The following is a 24,746-nucleotide window of genomic DNA, read 5'->3' as shown; positions in this document are numbered from 1 at the left end:
AAGGTTGAGATATCGACACTCTGTGGTCATGCTGAAAAGCAAACAGGGGTGTGGTGCAGACAGAGGGGAAAAAAAGCAGCGAAACGATAAGAAGAGGAGGGGGGAAATGGAAGGATGAAGTGTGGTAACAGTATGACAGTGGATGTGAGCGATAAGATCAATCGGGAAAGATCACAGCATTCGGTAATGATTTAAGCGCTCGGACCGCTCCCTCTAATAGTCCTTGATGGATAACTGTATGAGAGATACATAATTTTTTGACTTGCCATTTACACAGCATTGCACCTGAAAGCCGGGTGGAATAATAGACAGTTTAAAATGTCAGGGAACTAACTAAGAAAGAGAGACGGATCGGCCGGCAGAATCTTAATTAGGAAACCCAGCTAATGGCCCTGGCAGCTCGTGGAGGGGGTAGGAGAGGAGGTATAAGAAGCGCTGCTCTGAAATAGACAACACTTCCCAGCAATGCTTTGGTTCAATTAGCCTAGGCCTCTCTTTCTCGTTTGTAGTTTTATTTATTTTTTTGGCCCTTCTCTGTTTTTTTTTACTTGATAGGCTGACCAGTCACATTGCAAATATATATCTAGTTGCGAAAGCCATCAAGAATATGCTCTTTCTGGAAAGGCATGTATAGGATTTACCTATCTGTCCCAGAGCAGACCTGCACGTTGAGCTGAAGCCAGCAGCACATGATTGTGTTAATTAATCTGCCATTGTAAGCAGGGGGAACAGCTGCAGAGGCTCTCGTGGCTGCGTTGTCAAAGCAAAACAATGCCGTGTTAAGCTTCCCCCACTGAATCTTCCCATTACAAAAGCAGCTCCAACACAGGGGCTAAATTCATAAAACCCACAGATCAATTTTTACCAGCACTAATGTCTGACCTTTAAAGGGAAAAGGGTTTTAACATGCTTAATTTCGGCTTGAAATATGGTCAGATATGTGATACCTAGGATTCGGGCCAATTCCCTGGGCTTTGAAAACAAACAGCTTGAGGAAAAGCACAGAAAGAGAAAAGGTTGAGAAAGTGAAAGCTAAAGAGGTCTGATCTCTTCAACAGGGACAAACAGAAGAGCACCCAGGATTCACCAGCTGAGCGCTGGTATTTTAAAACAATATGTCTAACGCGATTAGGAGGCAGCCATCGATCTTTGTTATGTGGATTTAATTTACAAGTGACGAGGAAGGGGTGGGTGGAGGTTGAGGAAGGGCTGCGTTTGCAGACAAATTCCACGACAGATCCGGATGTATCCCTAAAAAGGCGAGCTCGTGGTGTGGATGCAGATCAGGTGATGACTTTCCACTGACATATCTGGCCAGGTCAAAAAAGACAACAACGATGCACATATAATGTTTACCACCTGTGAAAACAAGAGGGAATTACTCTTGTCATCCTGTATGAGAAAAATATCACAGAGTGCAAAGACAGACAGACAGACAGCGAGAGACGGTACGCATGTGTGTGGCAGGAGGAATGAGGACTCTATGGGTTATTTTTGTCAGGGACACCGAAGGGGTTAGACAAACAGAGTGTTTGAGGGGAAGATTGTGGCAAGATATTCTGGAAGCACTGTAGGGGGGAAAGATGGCACACTCTTGCTTTCTGGTTTCCAAAGAGTCGGGGATACGTCGCAAAAAACTCATGGTGCTCCCTGGACCTCAACCCACTCTGCAGTGGGAGACCGTCTGTTTCGGCAAAACTCCTCCAATAAGCCCACCAAGTGTGCCCTGCGTTTAAAGGGATAATACTTCACTGAGCCTGAGACAGACTGCTGGCGATGGTAAGGTTTAATTCGGAGGATGTAGCATGGCAGGAGGGCGAGCTGAAAAACAATATATGCCCATAAAGCTAATATAGATGTGTCTGTAACAGCGCTAAATTTAAGACTCAGAAAAAGGGACTCATTATATTTTAATTTCATATTTCCATATTGCTTCTGTGGAAGTAGAAACTCACTGAAATATTGAAAAAAATTACGTTTAAACGAAGCGCATTACAGACAAATATTAAAAAAGTTTAATAATGGTTTGATGTTACTACACCGAGTCTTTAACCAAACATTGATATTTGTCTCAGTGAGTAAGTAAGAAACAATACTAGAGGCTGAAAAATGAAAGCGCAACGTGCGGCAGCTCCTGCGAGCGTATGAGCTTGGCAGAGACAAACTAAAGGGAAATTTTTCTGAAGGCTTGCAGATGGAGAACGGTGACATGGTGTGAACACGCGTCTCCAAAGTGTCGCTCGCTCACGCATCTCACCTGTCCGCCACGCTGCATCACAGAGAGCCATCAGATGTTCAACTTACCGCTACAGTAAGCATGAGATAGGAAAAGCTTGTCTGTTATCACCAACGCCATAACATACTTCAACGCTGTTAGCTACGTTTAGGCAACATTGGGCAAACTTTTTGCCGACGATTCATTATCGTGTCTCTGTCAGAATTATTTGGAATCAGGATGTGTTGACTTAAGATTCCTGCCTACATCCATTTAGTTGTTGATGATGGTGGTGTCTTACTGTGCTGAGCCTTGCAGGGTGTAAAAATAAACTTTATGGAAATAGACATGCATTGACATAGTGCCATGTTCAGACTACGAGCAGCTTGTGTCTCATGAACATAATCCAGAAATGTCCTCCAAACTTTTTTCTCTTTCTAAAGTTCAAGTTGCCCCCCTTCTTTTCGCTTTGCACCACAATAGACAAAACCGCTATTCTTGAGGCCCGGCAGATACCCATGAAATATGAGGATCAAAGACAGAGCGGAGATGAAGAGAAAATGAGAGAAAACCAGATTTGACATTCTTTCCTGAATCCTCATCTCTGTCTTACAGGAAATACCTGTTTCTGGCAGGGGGAAGTGCTTCGGCGGCAAGTTAACACCTCACCTGCACCCCGAGCCAGGAGAGGTGGCATTTGGGCGATCCTTCCCCAGTGAGGGGCTCAGCCATGGTTTAGCCACGCTGAGGGAGCAGACCGAGACACCCTTAAAACCAGCACTAAACCTGTGTCCTGAGGGGAACACAGAGACAACTTGTCATGCACGAGGTCTGGTGTCGAAACAACATGGGCCTTCGTCTCCCTGCCTGCAGTACTAAATCATGAGCTGATATTGTTTTTCTTATTTTGTTATCTGTAATATGTCAAATCTGTCACAATGCCCAGAGTCTGTTCACAACATCACATCTTTTCCATAACGTCTCGAGTGAGAATCCCCAGGGAAAAGTTTGCTGAATCGTAAAAAGGATATTATGCGCTTTGGAGGGAATGAAGGAAGCGACATGTGATGGAAGCCAACTGCTGACTGATATGAGCACCTTGTGCAATAGAACAACATGAAGAAAACTCATTTAACGCAAGATATGTATTTAAACTTTGAAATCTGCAATCAGAGAGAGAGAGAGAGAGAGAGCAAGAAAAAAGAACGAAAAAAAGACTGTTCTTCATTATGAATATTTTGATGAAAAGAAAAATTCGATTGACCTCGGTAAACATTACACCAAGCCTATATCGTTATAAAAGTGTTAGGTAATGATACCCATGTGTTCCATTATGTTAAGTAGAGTGCAAGGGAATCACAGATGTAAGCTTTTGCACTGTTCTTTAGTTCCTCTACCGTGAATTAAGAGTGTTTGCTAGTTTGTAAACAAACTGTGCTAACAGCTCTTTTCACATGAAAGTTAAACTCAAATAACATATGTTCTTAACAAAAACAATAGGTGTTAACCGTCTAAATTGCAATTGGGGTAGATCTTACACAAACAAACACCAAGCTTTGTTTCCAAGACAACTAAAACAACGTGAATCCTGTGGCATGCTCAATGTTGCCACTTCTCGCTTGCTACGCGTGGAGCAACGTTACAAAGACAGTGGGAGTTTTGGAGCCAATGCATTCCTTTGTGGCATGCTGCATTCGGTCAAACCAATAAAAATGCATATGCTGGGGTTGAATTACACTATTTATATACGCAATATGAACTTTCACGTTACCTAGTTTTCTTTTTTAATCTCTTTCTCTCTTTTCTCTTGTTGTATTCCAGAGCAGCAAAATGAATTCAACTCCAAACCTAATTAATCCACAAAGGTTTCATGTCTTAATCCCCAAAGTCAAGGGGGTTATTGTCCTCACAAATGAGGTCAATGTTTCTCCCAGTGGAAATACAGGAACAGCAGTGAGACCGATAGAGACAGAGGAAAAGAGAATAAAAGTGAGAGAGTGAGCGCTTAAACTTACAGTAGGAGTTCTGAAGAGGGTGACGAGGGCTACACAAATAGGGTTAGAGGTGCCCTGTGTGCTGGATCATTTTTTAAACCAACATCTTTTGCAAGCGCAAGGTGTCTTAGAAATCTCTTAGTAATATAAGGGAAAGAAATTACAAAATGGCAATGCAATAAATAAAGCTGATTATTTTCAAATTATCAACATGATCTCACAAAGTTCAGTGGTATAGTCATATAATATTTTGCTACTTTTTCCGTGTCATTGTCACGGATTGGTTACTCAACTGCTTTTTCCTATTTTCACTTCGCTTCGGTTTAGGGTTAGATTTGGTGTTTGCATTAGGATGTCACTTTAAGGATTGGTTTATACTATTTTTCCTTATTTATTCTTTTATTTTTTAACCATTGTCGCCTGCCATTAGGGTTAGAGTTGGGTTTGGGTAAGGATGTCATTTTATGTAAATCTAACCCTCAACCGAAGCAAAATTGGTAAGAAAATAGAACAAAACAGTTGAGTAACCAATACGTGACAATGACACAGAAAAGAAAGTCTATATTACGGCCACGGAAAAATGCGGAGATCCGTCAAGTGATAGACCGATATATTGAATTATATGCCTAGTTTGCCACTTGAACAGTTTGAATGCATTCGCACGTGTAGAGCGGAGTAGCAGCAAGCAGGCTCCTGATTGGTTAACGGGGCGCGAAATTCCGCCAAAGTTCAAATTTTTCAACTCGGGCGTCAGCCGCAAATTCGCGTCACCCGCAAAATGCACGAATAGCACCATTCGCGCGTACCGCACACAACGCTCAATTCGTGCCTTTCGCACGAGCTAGATGTGCGAATGAGGCGGAAACGCGTCTTCCGCGCCAAATGCCTCTTCCGCGCCGCGGGACCTCCCGACGTGCATCAACGCATCTTCACATTGACTTAACATTGAAATCACTCGCGTTTCACGCCTCTACCGCGGTTTGTGTAAACGCAGCATAAAAGCTGATCATAGCTGGACAAAGCGGGTTTTTATTTCTCATCTTTATATATATATAAGTGCTAGAAATCAAAATCCTTTGCAGATCGTTCCTCGTCATTGTGTAGAGTGCAGTTCATGGTTACATAGCACCCTTACCTGTTTTTACTTTTTGTTAAATATAGTTTTTTTTTAAGTTCAATAAATGTAACTTTTTTAAATTGAGACTAGTCAGAATTTGAGTCTGATACCGCTCCATTGAGCTATAATTGTGAGGCATGTCTCAACCGAAAAATGCCTCTGCACTCAATTGGGTGAGCAAAAGCAGTATTGGCTCCAAATATTGCCTCAAGAAAATCGGCAACCTGTATCGGTCATCTGCTAAGGCTGATGAAACAAAAATCGGTATCGTGACTATACCACGGAAATTCGTGAGATCAGGTTGTTAATTATGTAAGCAGAAGTGATCATTTCCAAATCATTCAGTAGAAGATCAATATACTGTATATTTACATATATATATATACAGTAGTATGTGTTCTGCCCAAACCTTCACACCCATTAAGCGCTTACAATTTTGTTTGCATCTATGATTTGCATCTATGTTCTAAATAACAAAAAGCATTTCTACTCAGATCAATCAGAAGTTTAAACTCTGGTCCCTCTCGCAAAGGCTTACAGATATGAGCTCCAACAAAACGATGACTGCATTACCTCTTCTCTAAAGGGCAACCAATTGTGTGAAGGCTTTAACCAGCGAGCCAATGCGCAGGCCTGGCAAAGCATGCTTACCTAATGATTTGTACAATACAGTACAGAACGAGACGGAGAATGAGAAGATAAAAATGAAAGATAATGTAAAGGCACAGTTTCAAGTTGACAAAAAAAAAGGGCCACCACACACTGAACAAAGAGCTGCTTCTTCTACCCACACTGGTTGCAGTGAAGAGGGGGCTCTGTATGAACCCAACATACAACACAGGCTCATTAGCAGGAGCTCCGCTGTTTATGATTACCCATAATTACCAGCACTCGAACGAGACCTAAGAAAAAAGTAGAGGAAGGAAGGGAAAAAATAAAAAAGCGAAAGACAGAAAAACAATGCGACTGTAGCCTTGTTACAGGCATTTTTGTTTCACCAAGTTCTTTAAAGCTGAAGAAATGAAAGCGGTTTACATTGTCATGCCTACCGCTGTGCTTGACACTTTAGTTTAAACTGACAGTGGGAATTAAAATCTGTAAATGGCTTTTATTTTTGATGCACAATGTATGAATCAGCTGTCAAACTCAGTGTTTGTTGATTTTTATCGTGAGGGTTATTACATTTTGAGAATGTGACAATTAAAAAGCCCTCGATCACTCCATAACTTTGCCTCAGGGTGCCAATCTACAGTACGGCGGAGTGTAGGAGTAGAAAAAGAAGCAAAGCGTTCCGGAGCATTTAGTACGAGATAGATACGTCGTAGCATACAGCTGTCAGGTTTATAGCACATTTTGCGGATTCCCAATATCTCGACAAAGACCAAATACAGTAGGTCCTTTAAGCACACATCGGCCATGCACATTAGAATCTAAAATCTAAAAGAGAAAGCTTGACGGTTAGAAAAAAGACAGATCTGATGTAAGAATAGCATGAATACAGTTATAATAGGAGCAGGACTCTGGGTTTAGCTCCAGGCCAATGAAAAATCGAACATTATTGAATCACAAAACAGGATACATGAGACCAACATGCTTGCGGACTAAATTGAGTCTGTTTTTACAGACAGGTCACAGTGCTGGTACCTGCTATCACCACAGCTGCGAGAGAGAAAAAGACTGATATCCGTTTCTCCTCTCCAATTGCAGAGGATATACAGAGGAGAAAAAAGATTTAAAGGGGAAAGAGGCACAATTGTTTATTGATTTTATAATAGGCTTAATGCCAGAGAAATAAAGTGGAGGTCAGCACGGAAACTTAAATGGCGAGGAAATGGCGTGAGGAAATGGCGTGACAAATACTAGTTTATGTAAAACTAACAAAAGGTCTTTTGTTTTATTTTCTATTCTTGATTCCTCAGTTTTTCTTTTTTTTAAAACATAACCATCCCTTTACTGCTTTAACAGCTTGAGGAATGATCCCTATAGACATTTAAGACACTTTAAGAGCAATATCATATATCTAAGCTGTTTGCGCTTAGAGACATTAAAGGAAACTTGATCGTATATTTTTTCAAGTGTGTGAGCTACAATTTTACAGTTGTGGCTGAACGTATCAGATTGTCAAAACATTGAATGCGAACTTGCTGTGCTGTTTCTGTGTGGCTAAAGTCACACGGGCAGCAGCAGGTAAACAAAGATAACATCTAAACTACACCTCAATCATGAGTGATTGTGGAAAATGGGGAGGCTAAAGATAGGGGCAATTCTTGAACTACGATGCCCTGTAATGTTGGGACACAACAAAGCTCTGATCAGATTCTCCAATGATGGAGGAGCAGTGTGATGCTGCGTACGAGTGTGTGCGTTTGAGGGTAGATCAGTGTGTATGCGTATGGCCTGATATATGGATGATAACACTAATTAGCTCATTTTGTTTGGGGCACAACACTCATTAAAAACCCAGTGGGACCATTAACGTTACCGTCCCTCCAAAACGCTGCAACCGCCATATTAATCTCTCAAGCTCTCTCTCTCTCTCTCTCCTAATGGCGACCGCTTCAGGTTGGGTTGCCGAATAAAATAAATAAGCCAAATAATGACATATTTGTGACTGTATTTTTTGCATTTCTTTCTTTTCTTCGGCAAGAGACACCCCCCTTTCCCCTCAATTAATATCCATTAATGTTGAAATTCACAAACACGTTCTTTTCCAGCACCAATTACTCTATGTACCTTCTGCTCAAGGCTAAACTCGGAAACGGTGTATGCATAAGCACGCAGGATTCACCCGGGCTGGTTTTGACAGTGTTTTCAGCCTTATGTGGTAATGTACCCATAATTCCACTGCTTCGCTGCAGCTTGCGCTGCCATAAGGCACCACTTACAGCGAGACAGCGGAGTCTGATATTTCAGGCCTGTTAGGATTAGGAGGGTAGACGTAGCATCCTGCTAATAGACCGAACGCGCAAGCCGAACTCTCGGGGGTCAGTCACGCGGAATCTTTAATGTGTCTGCTTTTCGCACCGTTTCTCAAACATCACAACCTGTTCGGGGATTTCCGTTCAGCTGCGCTTTATGAGAGACTCGCGACGCACGCTATCAAAAATCAAGTCACAGTGCATGGCAAGCATCCATTCTTAAAAACCCTTCCAGAAACAAATCCTTCCCCTTTCACCCAGCGAGGGCACATGTGAGAAACCGGCAATTCGCACTAACCAGGAACCCACTCCTTCACCAAGTCAGGCCTGGATGGAGGAGGGTGAAAAGGCTAATATTCTCTATCTCCAAGCTGGATATTAGGAGTGTTGATGAGATCTATGAGTTTGCCATTTGCCCGTGGAGCGGCGAGGCTGCGGCAGAGCCGGGTACCATATGGCTGGTGAGAGATTTCCTCCCTCTTTTCCCCCTCTCTGCGCGTGACAGCTGGATGCCTGCTAACAGGGGACGAGGAGCTTGGCAGCTGCAAGCTGAGAGCAATGCTTTGATGCCGTGCCGTGCAACTAACGCAAACTTTCTACAGGTAGGTGAGGGGAGGATAAGACGTATAGACGGCGAGTGTGGGAAAGGGGCAAGAGGGAAATGGTGTGCCAAGAGAACGGGGAGGAGTGAAAAGGCTTCTGGGAGCACATTAAAACGTACAGCTGGCAAGTACAAAAGTGAGTGTGCGTTTTTTTTTTACATTTTTCTCTTTTTTCTTTGAGTCAAAGGGGCTTTCATCATCTGAAAAAAGCTGCCTTTGGAAACAATGATGCAGGTATGAGGATGTTTTGAAGAGAATGAATAAAACACTTCATCTCCTCTTTTGCTGTTTTAATCAATGCAGAATAAAAGGCAGCTGGTAGAACATAGAATTTCACATGGCAGAGAAGCTATACGTAGACGTCTAAATTAGCAGATTAAAGACAGAATGCAATGCTGTAATTTTATATTTTTTTTGGGGGGGGAAGGATGATGATGATTCAAGTGTCTCTGCGTGGAAGGAAATGGATAGCACCACCATGCTGATGAGTCAAATGTCCCTCCTTTGGGGAAGCTTGTCAGCCCTCTCCTGTGAGAATGGAGAGGGGTAAAGCATAGACATACTCCAGTGAAGATGCCACAGTGCCCTCCACTCCAGATCAAATAACTCAACTCTTATTAATCAAGATCCGCTCACTCTAAACAGGAGGTAGTCATCTTCAAAGTGCCACTTACTGTCACTGTCAGTGGTCACAAAACAATACGGTGGCCTGTTTAAGTTTGAGAGAAAGAAAACACATCTTGACGTTTGTAAAAAGAGATAAGAAAAAATCTTTACAGTGACAAGAAGGCGCACATTGGCTTCTGTCAAGTTGTCCATGTGGTTGTCCATGTGCATTTCATGATGGTTAAGGAGTGTCCCAAACCTGTGCATCTAGCAGACATTATTTTAAACCTTCATTCATACATTCATTCATTTTAATAAATTTATGAGACGGAGGAATGGGTGATCAGGACCCCCAGAGATGTCAATAGAGGGGCCATTGGGAAATTTGAGATTTTTTACATTTGTGTTGTATAAAAAGGTCATTTGGTTTCATTTAATCAGAAAAAAGCTTTTGGCCTTGCTTTAAGAACCTGGCGGGAGAACATGTAAACAAGCATGATGCAATCTGCATGCATCCTACAAGAATCTGAAAGCTTTTGAGAAAAGTTTATATAAGCAAGAGAATAAATATGCTACAGAAGAAGCAGCAGACACATTCAGAGATTTCAAAGCCAGATGGATTTTTAATGCAACTTCCAAAAGAAATTATTTGTATCCTTGCAAATAAAGTATATAATAGATTATTAGAAGAGGTCATGTCTAACTGTGCAAATAAGTCCTCTAAATCTAAACTGCTAATTTTTAAACACAAACCACACAAAAAATTAACAAAAAAATTCCTCCTAAAGTAAGGAATTATGTTATAAATTCTTCAAGTCAATAACTGTTTAACTAATGTTCTCGTCACTGGCGCTTCCTGCTCCCACAAAAAATATTAATTTAAATACATGCTATTGCCTAATTCATTTTTAATTTCCAAGTTTTTTGTTTTCCACTTTCCCCTTCCGTTGATCTCGTGTTCCCTTCACATGTACTTTCTTCTCACTCATTCGGCATTATTTTAGACATTCATGAGTTTTCATTCCTCATAACACATACAGTGTTTTCACTCATTTAGAACTGCATTCATTTTCACCCCCGCCTCACTTCCACCATGTGTTCATCTTTCCCTCATTGTAGTTAACTCTACTGCAGACAGGATGGCTTCGTTGGGGCCGATCTCTCTTGCCCTTGCCTGCCAGTACAAGGGTCTGTTGGGGTAGAGGTTTGCCCAACCAGAGCAGTATGTCATTCTGGATCTTTATTTCCCCAAGTTGCATTACCATCCAAATCGTTTCCCTTCATAATCTCAGCGCTCGGCGTTCGGCTCCAAGAAGCGTATGACTGATTTTTTAATTCCCTCCAAGCGCTGTATCTCCCTGTGTTTCTATCCTTCTGTTTCTCCATCCTCACGCTCTTTTATATTCTTGTTTCTTTCGTTCTTATTTCATCACTCGTAGTTGTTTATCAATCTAGCTTTTTAGGCTTTACTTACGTGGTCTGAACATTATTTGTCTAATGTCTACATTTTTCTTTAACATGCTACCACTTTCTCTTCCTCTTTACCCCCTCTCTCTCTTTTTCTCTCTCGCTCTCTCTCTCTCTCTCCAGGCCCCCTGTTGCTGCCTGCTACCAGAGCCGTGGTGTGGAGTTTGGCTGAAGCCGAGAGGAGCAGCTGGGCCAGGCTAACGGGGAATGATAATGACCTCAGAAATCTGCTGCTCGCTCCACAACAATAGGGTGCTCAGTCTAGTGGAAAATTGTGTTCATCAGCTAGCTCTGCTCACTTACTAATTGACATTGCCAAATATTTTAAGAACAATTGGAATGCACAGGCAAAAAAAAAGAGAAAATGAAGATCTTAATCCGTGGACTTTTTTGCCCCGTTTTATTTTTTTCACCCTTTTTTTGCCTTTGATTGGAAGATAACTATCGCTAAAATGAAGATGGGGGGCAGAAGAGAAGAGGCAAACTTTTCATGTCATTATCTGCCTCATGTCAGTGCCGTGATGTTGACACAAAGGGTTTTTTATGTGGCCTGTCAATGGGGTTAGGAGAGAGAGAGGAGGGAAGAGATACTCATCAGTGCATGATAAATGCCCGTAAAGCCCTCCTCCCCAACAGCATGGATAGGAAAAGGGTGGTGGACACATGTGTCTTTCTCCCTAAATACTGCTTTTAATCTACATAATGTTCTTGCTTTACACCTCTGTAACTCGTGTTTACACAACTGTGTGAAAGACGGGAAATAAAAGAGAGAGAGAGAGAGAGAGCGAGAGAAAGAGAGAGAGACAGGAAGAAGGCAAATGGAGAAGCAAGATTCTTCTGTCATGGTATCATATGGCTGGTCCTCCATATTTAATGAGACAAAGGTCAATGTATTCACTTGCTCTTTCACACGGGAGGCACCCCAATAATGCCAAAGTTAACTTGTTCAAACAAAGCGCCCTCCCACCCAGATATGCCATTTGTATGCACTGGTTTGAGAGTGAGCGAGAGAGATAGAGAGAGAGAGAGAGAGAGAGAGAGAGAGAGAGAGAGAGAGAGAGAGAGAGAGAGGGCGATTTCATTCCAGAGGAATTCAGCTTGACAGAGGAAGACAGCTGTCGCCCTTTCCTCAACATTCTCATCAGACACAAAAACCAGAGTGCCATCCAACCTTTCAGCAAATAAAGTTTCTTTAAAACTTAATCTTTTTGTTTTGTTTCATAAAGAATGTCAACAATGTCAACTTTAGTGTGCAGTAATACAAAACTCAATTTGATTTAAGAAAAACGCAAAGATTTTCCATGGCGTTTCCTGAGCGGTCTGATAATGACATTTTTGTGCGCTTCAGTCAAGATGGTTTTGTTTTCTAACAAGAACAATTAATAGTATACAAGACCACATTATCTCGTTTTAAGCGGCGACACCTTTGCCGTCGCATGAAAGACGTCATATTGATGCCTTTAAAATATTAATATTCAAACTCTCTACCTCCCCCAGTACGACAGCCTTCTGTTGGGGAAAGATAAATATTATGTTTTAATTATAAAAACATAAAACAGAAATGAAGCGACTGATGAAAAAGCGCAGCACTGCCAAGGAGGCTTGTATGCAAAGGTAAGCAATGTTTTGGCAAAGACGCGGAATTAAAATCTGGTATACTGCACGTGGCATGCTCCCTCTCTCTCTCTCTCCTCTCGCTTCCTCTGAGCAGTACATAGCTTGCCGTTGTCTCCATAACCAAGCGGGGAATCCTAACAGGATCATTAAGACATAAAACAGACTGATAAATGTTTCATAAGGACTGCCCGTTGATAGCCTCACAGGGGTACGGTGAGCACAGAGAGACGACACTAGCAACAGCTCTTTCATATACACTTTGGAATACAATTGGAATTTTAAATATAGTGGAAAAAAGCAATGCTAATTCCCACTATGGGTAATATTTACAAATTGAGAGAAAAAGAGAGAGAGAGAGTATAACAGGGAAAGAGAGAAAAGTGAGCATGCGAAACAGAGAAATCAAATGAGCTGCTGCGAAGGGGAAATAAATTGCCCTTTTATTGTTCAAGCGTGCACAAAAATACTAAGTCTACATTTATCTTAGACATGTCAATCAACTGAGCACACTGACAATTAGCACGTTGAATAGAACTTTTATCATTTAAAAGACACCAGAGTCCTGACCCACTGTACTGAAATAAAGCAGTGTAATAACATTTTCCTCACACACAGGCGACTTTTTGATTTCACTCCAAAAAGATGAGAGATTTAAGGGTGGGGGCATTTAAGCTACAGCATCCACATTCACATGTAAAGTCTAGATGCAAAACACGAGAAGTGTAAAAATAAAAGTGAGAGTGATGCATGCTGGGTGTGAGGGCAGAGGGCACAAACTACAGTGAAGGTGAATGATAGGAATAAACATTGACATAATTCTTCCAAGGTCTGCCTGCAGTTTCTAATTAGCACAGGGAAACAGAAAGATGTAGTCTGTCCTCATTTTAAAGATTTTGGAGAAAAAAAATGAAAGAATGAAACTGAAAGAGAGGAGGTGTGAATGGGAATGCGACAGAGATGTCTTTAATGATAAGTAATACTTCTGTCTCGCAAAATATATTCCATGTAATTGTAGTGCTCGGCTCAACTCATTTCCTGTCACATTTCTTTACATATGTGGACATTCAGCACCACCGTCTCAATATACCGAGACCTTAACCAATCAAATCAAATGTTACAAAAACAATACTTGCTGTGCTCACTGTGTATTTCTTCTCTTATATTTGATATCGATTGGACCTGGCTTAAACAGTACAGCAATAAATATTACCGCATCTCTGATCTTCTGATGTAATCTTTAAACCTGTAAACAGGAAGGTGGAAGAGTTCTGTGTCTCTGTAGAAAAAAAGCATTTTGCTGAGCAGTTTAGGTTATTTTGACTTTAATTACACTGAAATTACATTGTAACAGTAAGTCTGCATGTGTAATTACACCAATTTGTAATTGTGTAATTAGATGAATATCCATGCTTTATAACCTAAGGCATCCATTGGCAAATCCAATTTCAATTTGTATGGAGCAAGTGTTTCGCCCAAAACGGCAGCAAGCTGTAAAGACCTGGGGATACTGATAATCCTTGCCATGTTAAAATGCTCTTCCTCTTAACAATATTTAGACATGGGGGATTCTCAAGTGGAGGAAAAAGACAAGGCAGGTTTGTAGCATTCAGCAAGAGATCAGGCAGTAGAACAAGGCCTTTATAAAAACAAAAGTGTTAGGAGTAAGTTAGAAGTATATGGGATATGGGCCTGTATTTGGGAATATATAAATATGGAGAGATAAGATGCAAAACCATCCAAATGCATCCGATTTGGGTGATTTTGCATCCAAGCCATTTTTATCAGGCTCTTATGCTTAGGTTCAGTAATTTCACTTTAATGGCAATGAAAAGGTAAGTAGTCAATAAATGAAATTTTCGCAAATGTCACTTTAGTCATTTCATTGCTATTTAACAAATTTGACTGCAAAACCCTCTAAGTACACACAAAAATCTACACTTCTACAAAGGTCTCCAATCACTCTTCACTGTCCTTTCTGAATAAAGCTAAAGGCTCAAATATTTCAACCCTGTATCACGAAATTATGTACCAATACCAGTAGTCACGTAATTTTGTGAAATTTTCGTGACACTGACACGTTTTTCCGCCTTTTTGCGTGAACATGTCACATATTTCTGTGAACGTGTCACTGTCACGTATTTGTTACTCAACTGTTTTGTCCTATTTTTAAACCATTGACGTTTTGGTTTAGGGTTAGATTTGGTGTTTGCGTTAGGAAGTGACTTTAACTCTTTCCCCGCCATTGACGAGATATCTCGTCAATTAAGAGAAAACGCTTCCCCGCCAATGACGAGATATCTCGTCAATCAAGAGAAAACGCTTCCCCGCCAATGACGAGTATTTCCGTCTTTCCGCAATACCGCTATTATCCACTAGGTGCCGCCCTTCCGCAACTTTTTAAACCCAGAAGTATTGCCATGTACTGCATGTCCGTGTCTGTTTTAAAGATCGCTTTGAATGGGATCTCTATGAAAAGTCCATCACAAAAATGGAATTATCTCTGTTTTTTGCTCAAAATGTGGTGTTTTTGCAGAAACCTACCCATATTTAAAAGCTGATTACAAAAGAACTACTGAAGGTAGGATGAAACGTTTTTTTTTTGTATGAAAGTGGAGGGTATGTTCTTTCATTTGATATATTGTATGTTTATATATTTTAAGAAGAACATTTTCTGGAAGGCATTAAACTTTTGTGAAAATCATGAAAAACACTGGCGCTGGCTGGAGACTTTTTTTAAAAACGCTGGCGGTGAAAGAGTTAAGTATTGGTTTACCTTTTTTTTGTAATTTATGATTTTCAAACCATTGTAGTCTTGCATTGGGGTTAGAGTTGGGTTTGGGTAAGGATGTCATTTTATGTAAATCTAACCCTAAACCGAAGCGACAATGGTAAGAAAATAGAACAAAACTGTTGAGTAACAAATACGTGACAGTGACACGTACACAGAAATACGTGATATGTTCAGGCAAAAAGGCAGAACAACAGGTCAGTGTCACGGAAAACACTCACAAAATTCTGTGACTATAGGTACATAATTTTGTGATAATGGGTTGAATATTTGCTGTATATCATAATATATTTGGCAAACCTCATTTAAAAAATAAAAAACTAGATCTGTATGCAAAAAGCTCAGATGCAAAACCCGCTAAGTGTGTCTGGCATGATTAATTCATGTTAATTACCTTTTTATCAGATTCTTAATGGATTCCGCTTAAATATTTCTGAACGTCCTGAGGGAAGGATTAAGCAGATTTAACGTAAATGTATTTGATGAACGTATAGTATGTGTCAAGAGCATTGGGTAAAAATCATTATCTCCTTTTTGACGAAGGTGGCGTTTAGCTGCGTTTCCATCTAAACTCTTCATGTATATAATATTTAATGTACATTATGTAAATAAGTAACAGTACATATTGCACATTTTTAATGGTTTTGAAACAGATTTTTTTTATTCTGTTCAAGTCTCTCTCACTCTCTCTCTCAGCTGTCACTCAAAAGCCCACAATAATGAATTCAGGAACACTATCAGGAAAGAGCCCCCCTTGTTTATGAAGCCCAATTCAGAGTGCGAAATCTGAAATAACAATAGATCCCTTCTCAGTCAAGCCAATCTTGTAATGGTAATAAGAAATAAAAGAGAATGGGGAAAAATGTAATAAACTAAAAAAAGAGAACAGGATAAAGAAGGAAGAGATGTACAGAGGCTGGAAATTCTATTGCACAAGAAGCATATTTAAGGTTGATTATTGAGAGGAGAAAAGAAAAGGCCTTTAGAGGACATTTCTGAGGCAACTTTTTTCTTTTTATCTGTCTCTCTCTCTGTGTTTAAACAAATGCAGTGTCAAAGACAAAAGCGATTGTGTCGACCTTCTTTCACAGTTGAGATGTTATTGTTGATTACTGTAATTCAAGTTTAACTCAAATTGCAGTGGGTAGGTGGTTTAGAGGTTGGTTGAGCTTGTTGAACCGAGGCAGCCGATGAAACTGCCGTACGTTAAAGAGAGGGTAAAAAAGCAAATAAAATCGACTGATGATAAAGGAAGTCTGTTCTCTTTGGGTTAGAGGAACATGTGAGATATTAAAAGTAAAACAGAGGTATGACATGCCACATCCTGTTGCACAGTACAAAAACATACACACCACCTTCACCCCCCCCAAAAATTTAAAAATTAAAAACACATATGCACGCACACAAATAAAAAAAACACAGCTCCTGTTTGCATTCTTAGTAATTATGAGTCGGACACTAAAAGTGTATGCAGTTTCCTGGTGAGAAAAAAAAACTGTTCTGCACCTTTAACAATTTCGGGGTTAATAAAGTTGCATAACATTACATTAAAACACAAGCAAGCACAGAGACAGTGCAACACTTCCTTCCCTGTACATCACAACCTTTGCTTTACCGGGGTTAGGAAATGTTTTGTGCCATGGCCTAAAAAACACTGAGGATGTAATGCATACTTTAATAAAGGTATATCAGGATCTGCCAAACAGCTTGACTCCTACTTTAGCATCACTCCCATATAAAAACACACAGCATTATGTGACTGCAAGCAGAGAGAGCTGAAGGTCAATCTTAAGAAAAGGGGGACTGGCATTATGCCCGCTTCACAGTAAGAGCTCCATGCCCACTCCAACAGAGCTGGACAGCAACGTGGGATTTCAGCTTGTGATCACACTCCACCTTGACACTACCTCACACAACAGGGTGGAGAGAAATAGAGAGAATGAAAGAGAAAGAGAGAGAGAGAGAGAGAGAGAGAGAGAGAGAGAGAGAGAGAGAGAGAGGATGCATATATGTACTAAATTACATATGCCATTTAAATGTAGTTCTCTGTGCTTGTGTGTGTAAATTATAATTGCTTTTGTGTTATTTTAAAATTGTTTTCAGTTACTCGTGTTGCAGAAACCTGCGGCCAAGACAAAAATAAAACATCTGAAAATAAAATTGTGAAACGTTTGATTAAAGTTATGTGAAACTAACAATGCATACATTAAAGGCATAAAGCAGTGCATGTCATTGGGATATTTGATTAACTATTAGACTGTCTATCAACAGTGTTTTCTTCAGAAAACAAGAAGGAAAAATGTTAGAAAAGCTCCAAATCACTTCAATAAGTTACACAGTACAGACCCAAAGAGCAGATTCTAGGTGAGCCAATCATTTGGAAAAGTGGCACAAAAAAGTCATACTCAAGAATCATGTAAGAGGATGTTTAGACTTTGCCAAAAAGCATTTTAGTGGCCCAGCTGCAACATCCAACAAGATTTAACAGAGTATGATAGAGCTTTCCGGCCAAAAATGTGTGGCGTAAATGTTACGCTGTGTCTTGTTAAATATAAAGAATGGATGGTGCACAATTTAGGAAAATACTAAAAGGGCTGATACATTGCTGGCTGTTAAAATACAGAAATTTGGGAGATGGCTGTAATGATATATGTAAGATCTTAATCCAATTCAATAATGTTTTTGTTTTATTTAAATAAAATGTGAGTTTTTTTTCTAGGCAAATAAGCAAAAATGCACAGTGGCAATAACTATGAAATGTACGCTAGCTCATGATAATGTTCAGTAATTAAAAATAAAAAGGGAAAAAAAGCATTTTCACTAGCAGACTCAGACAGATATGTACAGTGAAAGAGAAACAGAGAAAGTTTAGCAAAACAAATGAGGGCAAGTGAGAGAGAGAGAGAGCTAACCTAAAATAATGGTAACAAAACATCACATGACCCTTTCTCAGATTTGTGTGGCATAAAAACCTGCCTGCTATGACAACGTCGGAGAATCAATAAATAAATTGTATTATTAATTCTCTGTCCTGTGATTCAGTTAGTGCTTAACCTTTTATTATTATACACTAATCACTTTAATTTTTAAATACGCTGCAAATCTTACAATGGCTTGAGAAGAGTTTATAAAATGCCATGCTCTAAATCTCTTAGTAGTAGTAAAACAGATGCAAAAGAAATAAAACTTGCATGCATTAAAATTCACAGGATAATTACTTCAGCAGCATACCCTCCTTTCTGTGTTTAGGTTTAATAGTCTCTGTAAAGAAAATAGGTTTTATCTCCTTCTCATTTTCATTAATTCCTAATTGGGGTGGGGGTTGTCTGTTATTATTCCTTAGATTAAAATAAACATAGCCCATTGCATGTTCAAACTCATCTCGCTACATAAGGGCGATAAGGACCGGGAATAAATAAACAATTTCTTCTTTGCTGTTGAAATTAAGTTGCTTAGAGCCTTAAGCTAAGCCTTTTTTTTTGGGATGACTTAAAAGCATATTTTACCCAGCAAATGAAGTTCAATTTTTTCTGACCTGCTTTATATGTATATCTTTAATTAGTGTCTTGTTTAGCTTAAGCTAACTGATTATCACATAGACGTGACCTAATTAACAGCCAGGCTTCTTAGCAGTGGTGTACCACCCCAAGGAATGAGAAAGTTACCTTTAAAACTTCTGTAATCATTAGCTGCAGCTTCACTTAATCCCACTAAACACACATTTTATCTCAGAAGCTCAAAGTTTCTCAGCTGGGGTGTGCGTTGTCCTTTTCTTTTTTAAAGGAGAATGCTATGATCACTTGTAACATCTGTATATACTGTATACGCAGCATTCCACTCTAAGCAATTGATAGGTTTTAATTTGATACACTGTCAGAGAAAAGGTCAAAAATGGTCCCTAGCTGTCACTGAAGCTGTACCATTTCAAAAGTACATGTTTGCACCTAAGGAGTTCATATTAGTACCTTAGGGGTACATACTGCTACCAAAGAGTTCATATTAGCACATCAAAGGTACATACTGTACTGTATTGGTATCAAATGTATTCATATCTGTAACTAAATGGGACATATTGGGACCAGAGGGCACTGTCTCAGTGAGAGCTTGAAAACATTTTGACCTTTTTTTTCTGAAAATGTAATGAATTGCACATTTAATGGAAATTGCAATCACAAAAGACTCTGAGAATAAGGTATTATAATGAATGTGTTTTAACTAGGCTAAAAGATACTCATTTGAAGTGTTTCATGGGTATTTGAACAGTAATATTAAGTATGAGAGTTATGCATGGAATGTGCGTCTCAGATATACATTTTTCTACATTACCAGCAGATCTAATCACCTCCTGACACAACATTATCACAATCACCCATTTCCTATCAAGTGTTAGAACCAAATGTCAAGCATATCCAAGCACTAAAGCACTCAAGAATGAAGCATGTTGCCTTCATTGCCTTGGCTGTTTATACTGACTATTTAAGTCAATTTCTAACTTTCAAGGCATTATATGGTCTACTGCCAAAATTCCATAATGATCTGCTAATACCCTACTGCTCCCAGCACTCTTCATACTTTGGATATAGACATCATATTAAATAACATAGGTGTGAGGACAGATTGAATTTACTGTAGCACACAATTGTCCTGCATTTTCCTATTGTAGTTAGGCAGCCACAACCCTGTTTTTTATTGCCTTGCACTCTACTGTACCCCCTTGATGCTGCAATCCCACAAACTCACTTGTCTCCAGGGTTTCTTCCCTAACAGCTCATGCTCGCTAGCAAAGAGTTTACTCTAAAACTGAATCCTTATGAAGGTTTTATGATTGTAGTGTCAGAAAGGCCACTCAAAAGGTCATTTATTTTAAGGATTTAATTAATAGGATGTCTGTTGAACAGATATTACCTGAAGATGGAGAAGATGGGTGGGGACTGTCGTCCTGCACGCTGCCAGTTTGGGAGTGTCCACCTCCAGCACCACTTTCTTCTGTCACATTAGAGGAACCTGGGGTGGTGGAACGGCTGATGGACTGAGACTCTGGGTCGCTAGCTGAGCCACGCCTTTCGTCCAGACCGTGCTGGGAGTTGTCGTCTAGGGATCGACGGTCCTTGTTGTGGACCCGTGAGTGGACCACCATCTGGTGGTAGGTTCTAAAGACTCTGCCACAGTCAGGACACTCGGTTGGTTTCTCTTTAAGACCGGCCAAGCTGTACTCAAGCCCTTGGCCGAGGCCTAAAACACCATGGTGAGACAAGAACTCACGATGGTTGTCAAAGTTCGCACCCTCATCTTTTAACTGCATCATGCCTCCACTGGACTTCACCCCATGGAGGATTTCAGGATGTTGTTTCTGCTTGGAACCATCACTTGAGGTGAGAGTTGGGTGCTCATGCTTGTCTTTTGCAAAGGGAACAATCCCGGCTGCACTTGCAAGGTCATCTTCTTGTCCGTGCCCCCCATGGTGCTGCTCTTTAGGCATGAAGGAGCGTTCCATGGCCATTCCACGTGCCATTATTTGCCATGCTTGGTAGCTGTTCAGGGGGTCCATCTCTGCCACCTTTGCTGCGGCTTGCAAGCGCTCCATACAGCTTGACTTTAGGGGGGGTACCAGGTTCAGGCAACCCAAGAGTGAGCGCTTCTCATTTTCCCCTAATCCATGGGCCATGCTGGCCATTGGGCCAAGGAGCTTTCCAAGCATCTCCTTCTCCTTCATAGCTATACCAGCCTTGGCCAGCATCTGGTGCTGCTGTTCAGCTAGGCCTTGCTTGTCAGGTGTGAGGAAGCCACTTTGCAGGCAAGAAATATAACGTGAGTACAGGTTGGCATGGGCTTCTTGAGCTAGGCTGCTCATACTGTTAACAGAGGGGCCATCTTCATCAACTCCACCAACAGTGGGTTTGCTCTTGATGGCTAGCTTATTGAGATGCACCTTCATGTGATTCTTCAGGAACCAGGGTTCCTTGAATCGACGTCCACATATCTGGCAACAATGTTCAAAGGAGTCTTTGTGTTTCCTCATGTGGCCTTTAAGAAACCAAGCTTGGCTGAAGACCTGTCCACAGACCTCACAGCGAAATTCATTGGCAGGTTTTTCTCCACCACCAGCTCCTGTGCCCTGTCCTTGGGCCGATTCAGCTGTGATGTGGGTTTTCTCCACATGACTAATAAGGTCCTCCTCCTGGGAAGCAGCAAATTCACACAGGGTACACTTGTAGGGCTTGTGAAGAATGCGGATGTGGCGTTCTAGCTCTTCGCGCTTCTTAAATTTGCCTTTGCAAAAAGTGCAGCGGAACCCCTGGGATGGGTTCAGAGTTTGCTCATCTGAAAGGATGGTACCTGCAGGTTTAGGCGAGGCAGATGGCTGGGTCAGTCCATCAGGTGAGCTGCCAATACTGGTTGGGGTAAGCAGGCCACAGGCAGAGCCAGGCTGTTGCTGGTTGGGACTTTGAATACTCAGGTGTGGTGGAAGAGGTTGAGAAGGCTGCAGCAGGCTGTTCCTCATTTGCTTATCACGTAGAATTGCTCTCTCCTCTAATTCATGCAGAAGCCGGTTTTCTTCACGTACACGACCACGGCCCTTTCCAAGATTTCCCAGCTTATGAGTACGTAGATGGATCTTCAGGTTACCTTTCTGAGCAGCTCGGTGGTCACAATAGGGGCATTTGAAGGGTTTCTCTCCAGTGTGTGTACGCATATGAAGAGACAGAATGCTGTTGAAGCGAAATCGTTTGCCACATAACGGACAAGGGTATTTACGGTTCTTGCGGGCATCATCTTCAATGTCATTCATCTGTGACATGATTCCCAAGTTCTGGCCATTGAGAAACTGCTGCAAATCAACACGCCCATTGAGACCACTTAGGGCACCCACCTCCATGTCACGGTTAAGCTGGTTGGCCAACAAGGCCATCTGACTGCTGATTGGCTGACTAGCTAAGGCAGCATGGGTTTTTTCATCTAGTGGGGTGGCTGCCTTTTCCTCTGGGATCTGCTGGCGACTCTGTAGTTCAGGAAAGGCATGACCCAGCTGAGCAGTAAGCTGGTGCAGTTTCTGACTGATTGGGTAGCGGCCATTAAGTACTGCGTTGCTGAGATGGGCGTCAGCATCTGGGACCACCGAGGATACACCAAGGCACAAACTAGAGTCCTCCATCCTAGAAGACAAAAACACAGAATAGGTATTAAGTCAGATATTCAAGAACACAGAAGAGCAGGTGTTCAGGCAACACACACCTCCTTATAGCCCTAAGGCACAGTATCACTGATACACTTATTGTATTATCTCTGTACACAATCAACAGGAAATGCTGCACAATATATACTGTAAATAAATGTAAAATAATACATGGAACATCAGGTACCCAGTAACAAATGTCAACAATGGAAGCAAACACGCATTGATTTAAACAGAATAGGTCGCAACAAACACTGTTAACCTTACCATTGTCTATACACTGTTGGTGACAGAACGCCCACTCTTAAGATTTCATTAAAAAAGCTTTTTATTTAGACCTTTTAAATACTCTATGGTGTTGTGAAGGTCATATTTCTGAACTGAACGCTTAACAGCCTCAAGTATGTCTTTTTTAGACATTAGCACAAATACAAAAGCGTTTCGTTTTCTTTTCTTTTTTTTTGCTAAAGTGGGTGTAAGTGTGAACATAAAAGCAAAACAGTACATACACTCTTTTGTAAATCTACACTGCAGATAATATAATGCATTGTCTGGCAAAGAAAATCACACCATAAGGCAGTTAATTCGGTTCATTCTTAAGTACCCCTTTGTGTGTCAGCAGACTGAGTATAGTGTGAGGAAATGGTTAACAACGATGACTGCACTTCAGCGACAAGTGTGAAGAAAAAAGAGTGAGTTCATCTCCGTCTGATTTATGAAGTACTACATGTACTCTCACACTTGGGGAGAGAAGCTGCAACTCTCAGAACTTTTTCTCAAACAGTAACACAATTTTGGAGGCAATAATTACCCAGTAAACACGGCAAGGCGCCGCATAATTAAGCTACTTGGTCCCATCCTATCAGAATCCCTCCAATTACACGCCTTAATGAAACGGAGCAATGGTATTGTCATGAAGCCGCTGCAATACTACAATTATGATATTAACAATAGCACTTAAAACCAAGGGGTTACTCCAGTAAACACAAGCCCTTATCTCACTGCTGCGACACTTGTCTTGGCGTAATTTTCCATTAAGAGGCACATTACGTTTGATGCAAATCATTCTGTGTTCACCTTCTTTTTTTCCCACTCTGTTCTCTCACTCTCGTATGGCTTCCGATGAGAAGAAAACAACAGTTGGCGTTATTGAAAGGGTTCCCAATGTATTACAGGCTTCCCAGTCATTTAAAATGGTCACAGAGCAGCCCGAAGCACAGTCAGGCTAAAACGAAGAGACTGGCTTGGTTGAGCTTATTCAAGATGCTGCTCACCATCTTAAGAAAGATAATGATGTTGCTGCATTCCCCTGAGACGGACAGGGTCAAGCTTTAGAAACAATACAGAGAGAGTTTTGCTTTGGTCAACAAAATATTGTAAAGTATCTCATTAAACATATTAGTATGCAGCCTGGTAACAGTGGCTATGCGCTTTAACACATGATTACAGACATAAAAATAAAAGCACTGTGGTCATTTTAACAAAAGAGCAGATGTTCAGGAAATTGCATCCAGAATGATAGAGGTGAAAGCTTTTGATCCCCTCCACCTTTATTTAAAAACACATGCTGGTGTCTCCTCATACACTGGTGTTTCACACACACTCTCATAATCGCCTAAGGGAGAGTAAGGTGTTCTCGGGCAGGATACCCACACCCTTTGGTCATTAATAAACCTTTTAAATGGTACAGACTGACCCAGTTTACTTATTGGAGAGGGACTACCTAATGACTCAGCACCTGCGGCCTATGGGTTGCTGACACATTATATTTTTGCTTTTTTCAAGGCTGTGTGACGGCTCAATGTGAGCGCAGTGGCTCATCACAACGCTGTACAAACATACATGACTGTTTTCCCATGACCCAATGCACATGAAAACAAATAACTGATTTCTTTGTTGACAAGCAGCAGAAATTCCAACCAGTTTAAAGAACCTACTGGTCTGATAGTCATACAAAAATAGTGCACTTGTCGAGACAAATACAGAAAGACTAACAAACCAGCACACACACACACACACACACACACACACAGAGACTCCAGTGGAAGGCAGTGGGCTTGAAGCACATATTTGCTGATGCTCTCAAAAGAACTCTAATAAGGGCTGCCTGTTCTTTAGCTATTTGCTCTTCCTACGCCATGTTGGTTGCAATCTTATCTCCAACATGAATAAAAAACACTGAGCCCGCTTCCAGTCGCTGCTAAACACACTGTGGGCTGTTGCTGAATGCCATTCCTCTTTTGTCCAG

The 24,746-nt window shown here is 40.9% G+C and overlaps 1 protein-coding gene across 16 annotated transcripts in view; it reads right to left on the bottom strand.

Moving 5' to 3' along the window:
• The window catches only part of znf536 (zinc finger protein 536), a 374,641-nt gene that overhangs the window by 82,932 nt on the left and 266,963 nt on the right, over window positions 1-24,746 (bottom strand). For all 16 annotated transcript variants that reach the window (XM_055208275.2, XM_055208283.2, XM_055208292.2 and 13 more), the window contains one exon: window positions 20,230-22,478. In XM_055208275.2, coding sequence (XP_055064250.2) covers window positions 20,230-22,477 — 2,248 coding nt within the window. In that variant the 5' untranslated portion in view covers window position 22,478. The remainder of the gene's footprint in view (window positions 1-20,229; window positions 22,479-24,746) is intronic.

The sequence above is a fragment of the Misgurnus anguillicaudatus genome, chromosome 21, assembly GCF_027580225.2.
Source record: "Misgurnus anguillicaudatus chromosome 21, ASM2758022v2, whole genome shotgun sequence".
Taxonomy (NCBI): Eukaryota; Metazoa; Chordata; class Actinopteri; order Cypriniformes; family Cobitidae; genus Misgurnus; species Misgurnus anguillicaudatus.
This window is presented reverse-complemented; position numbering and strand designations above follow the sequence as displayed.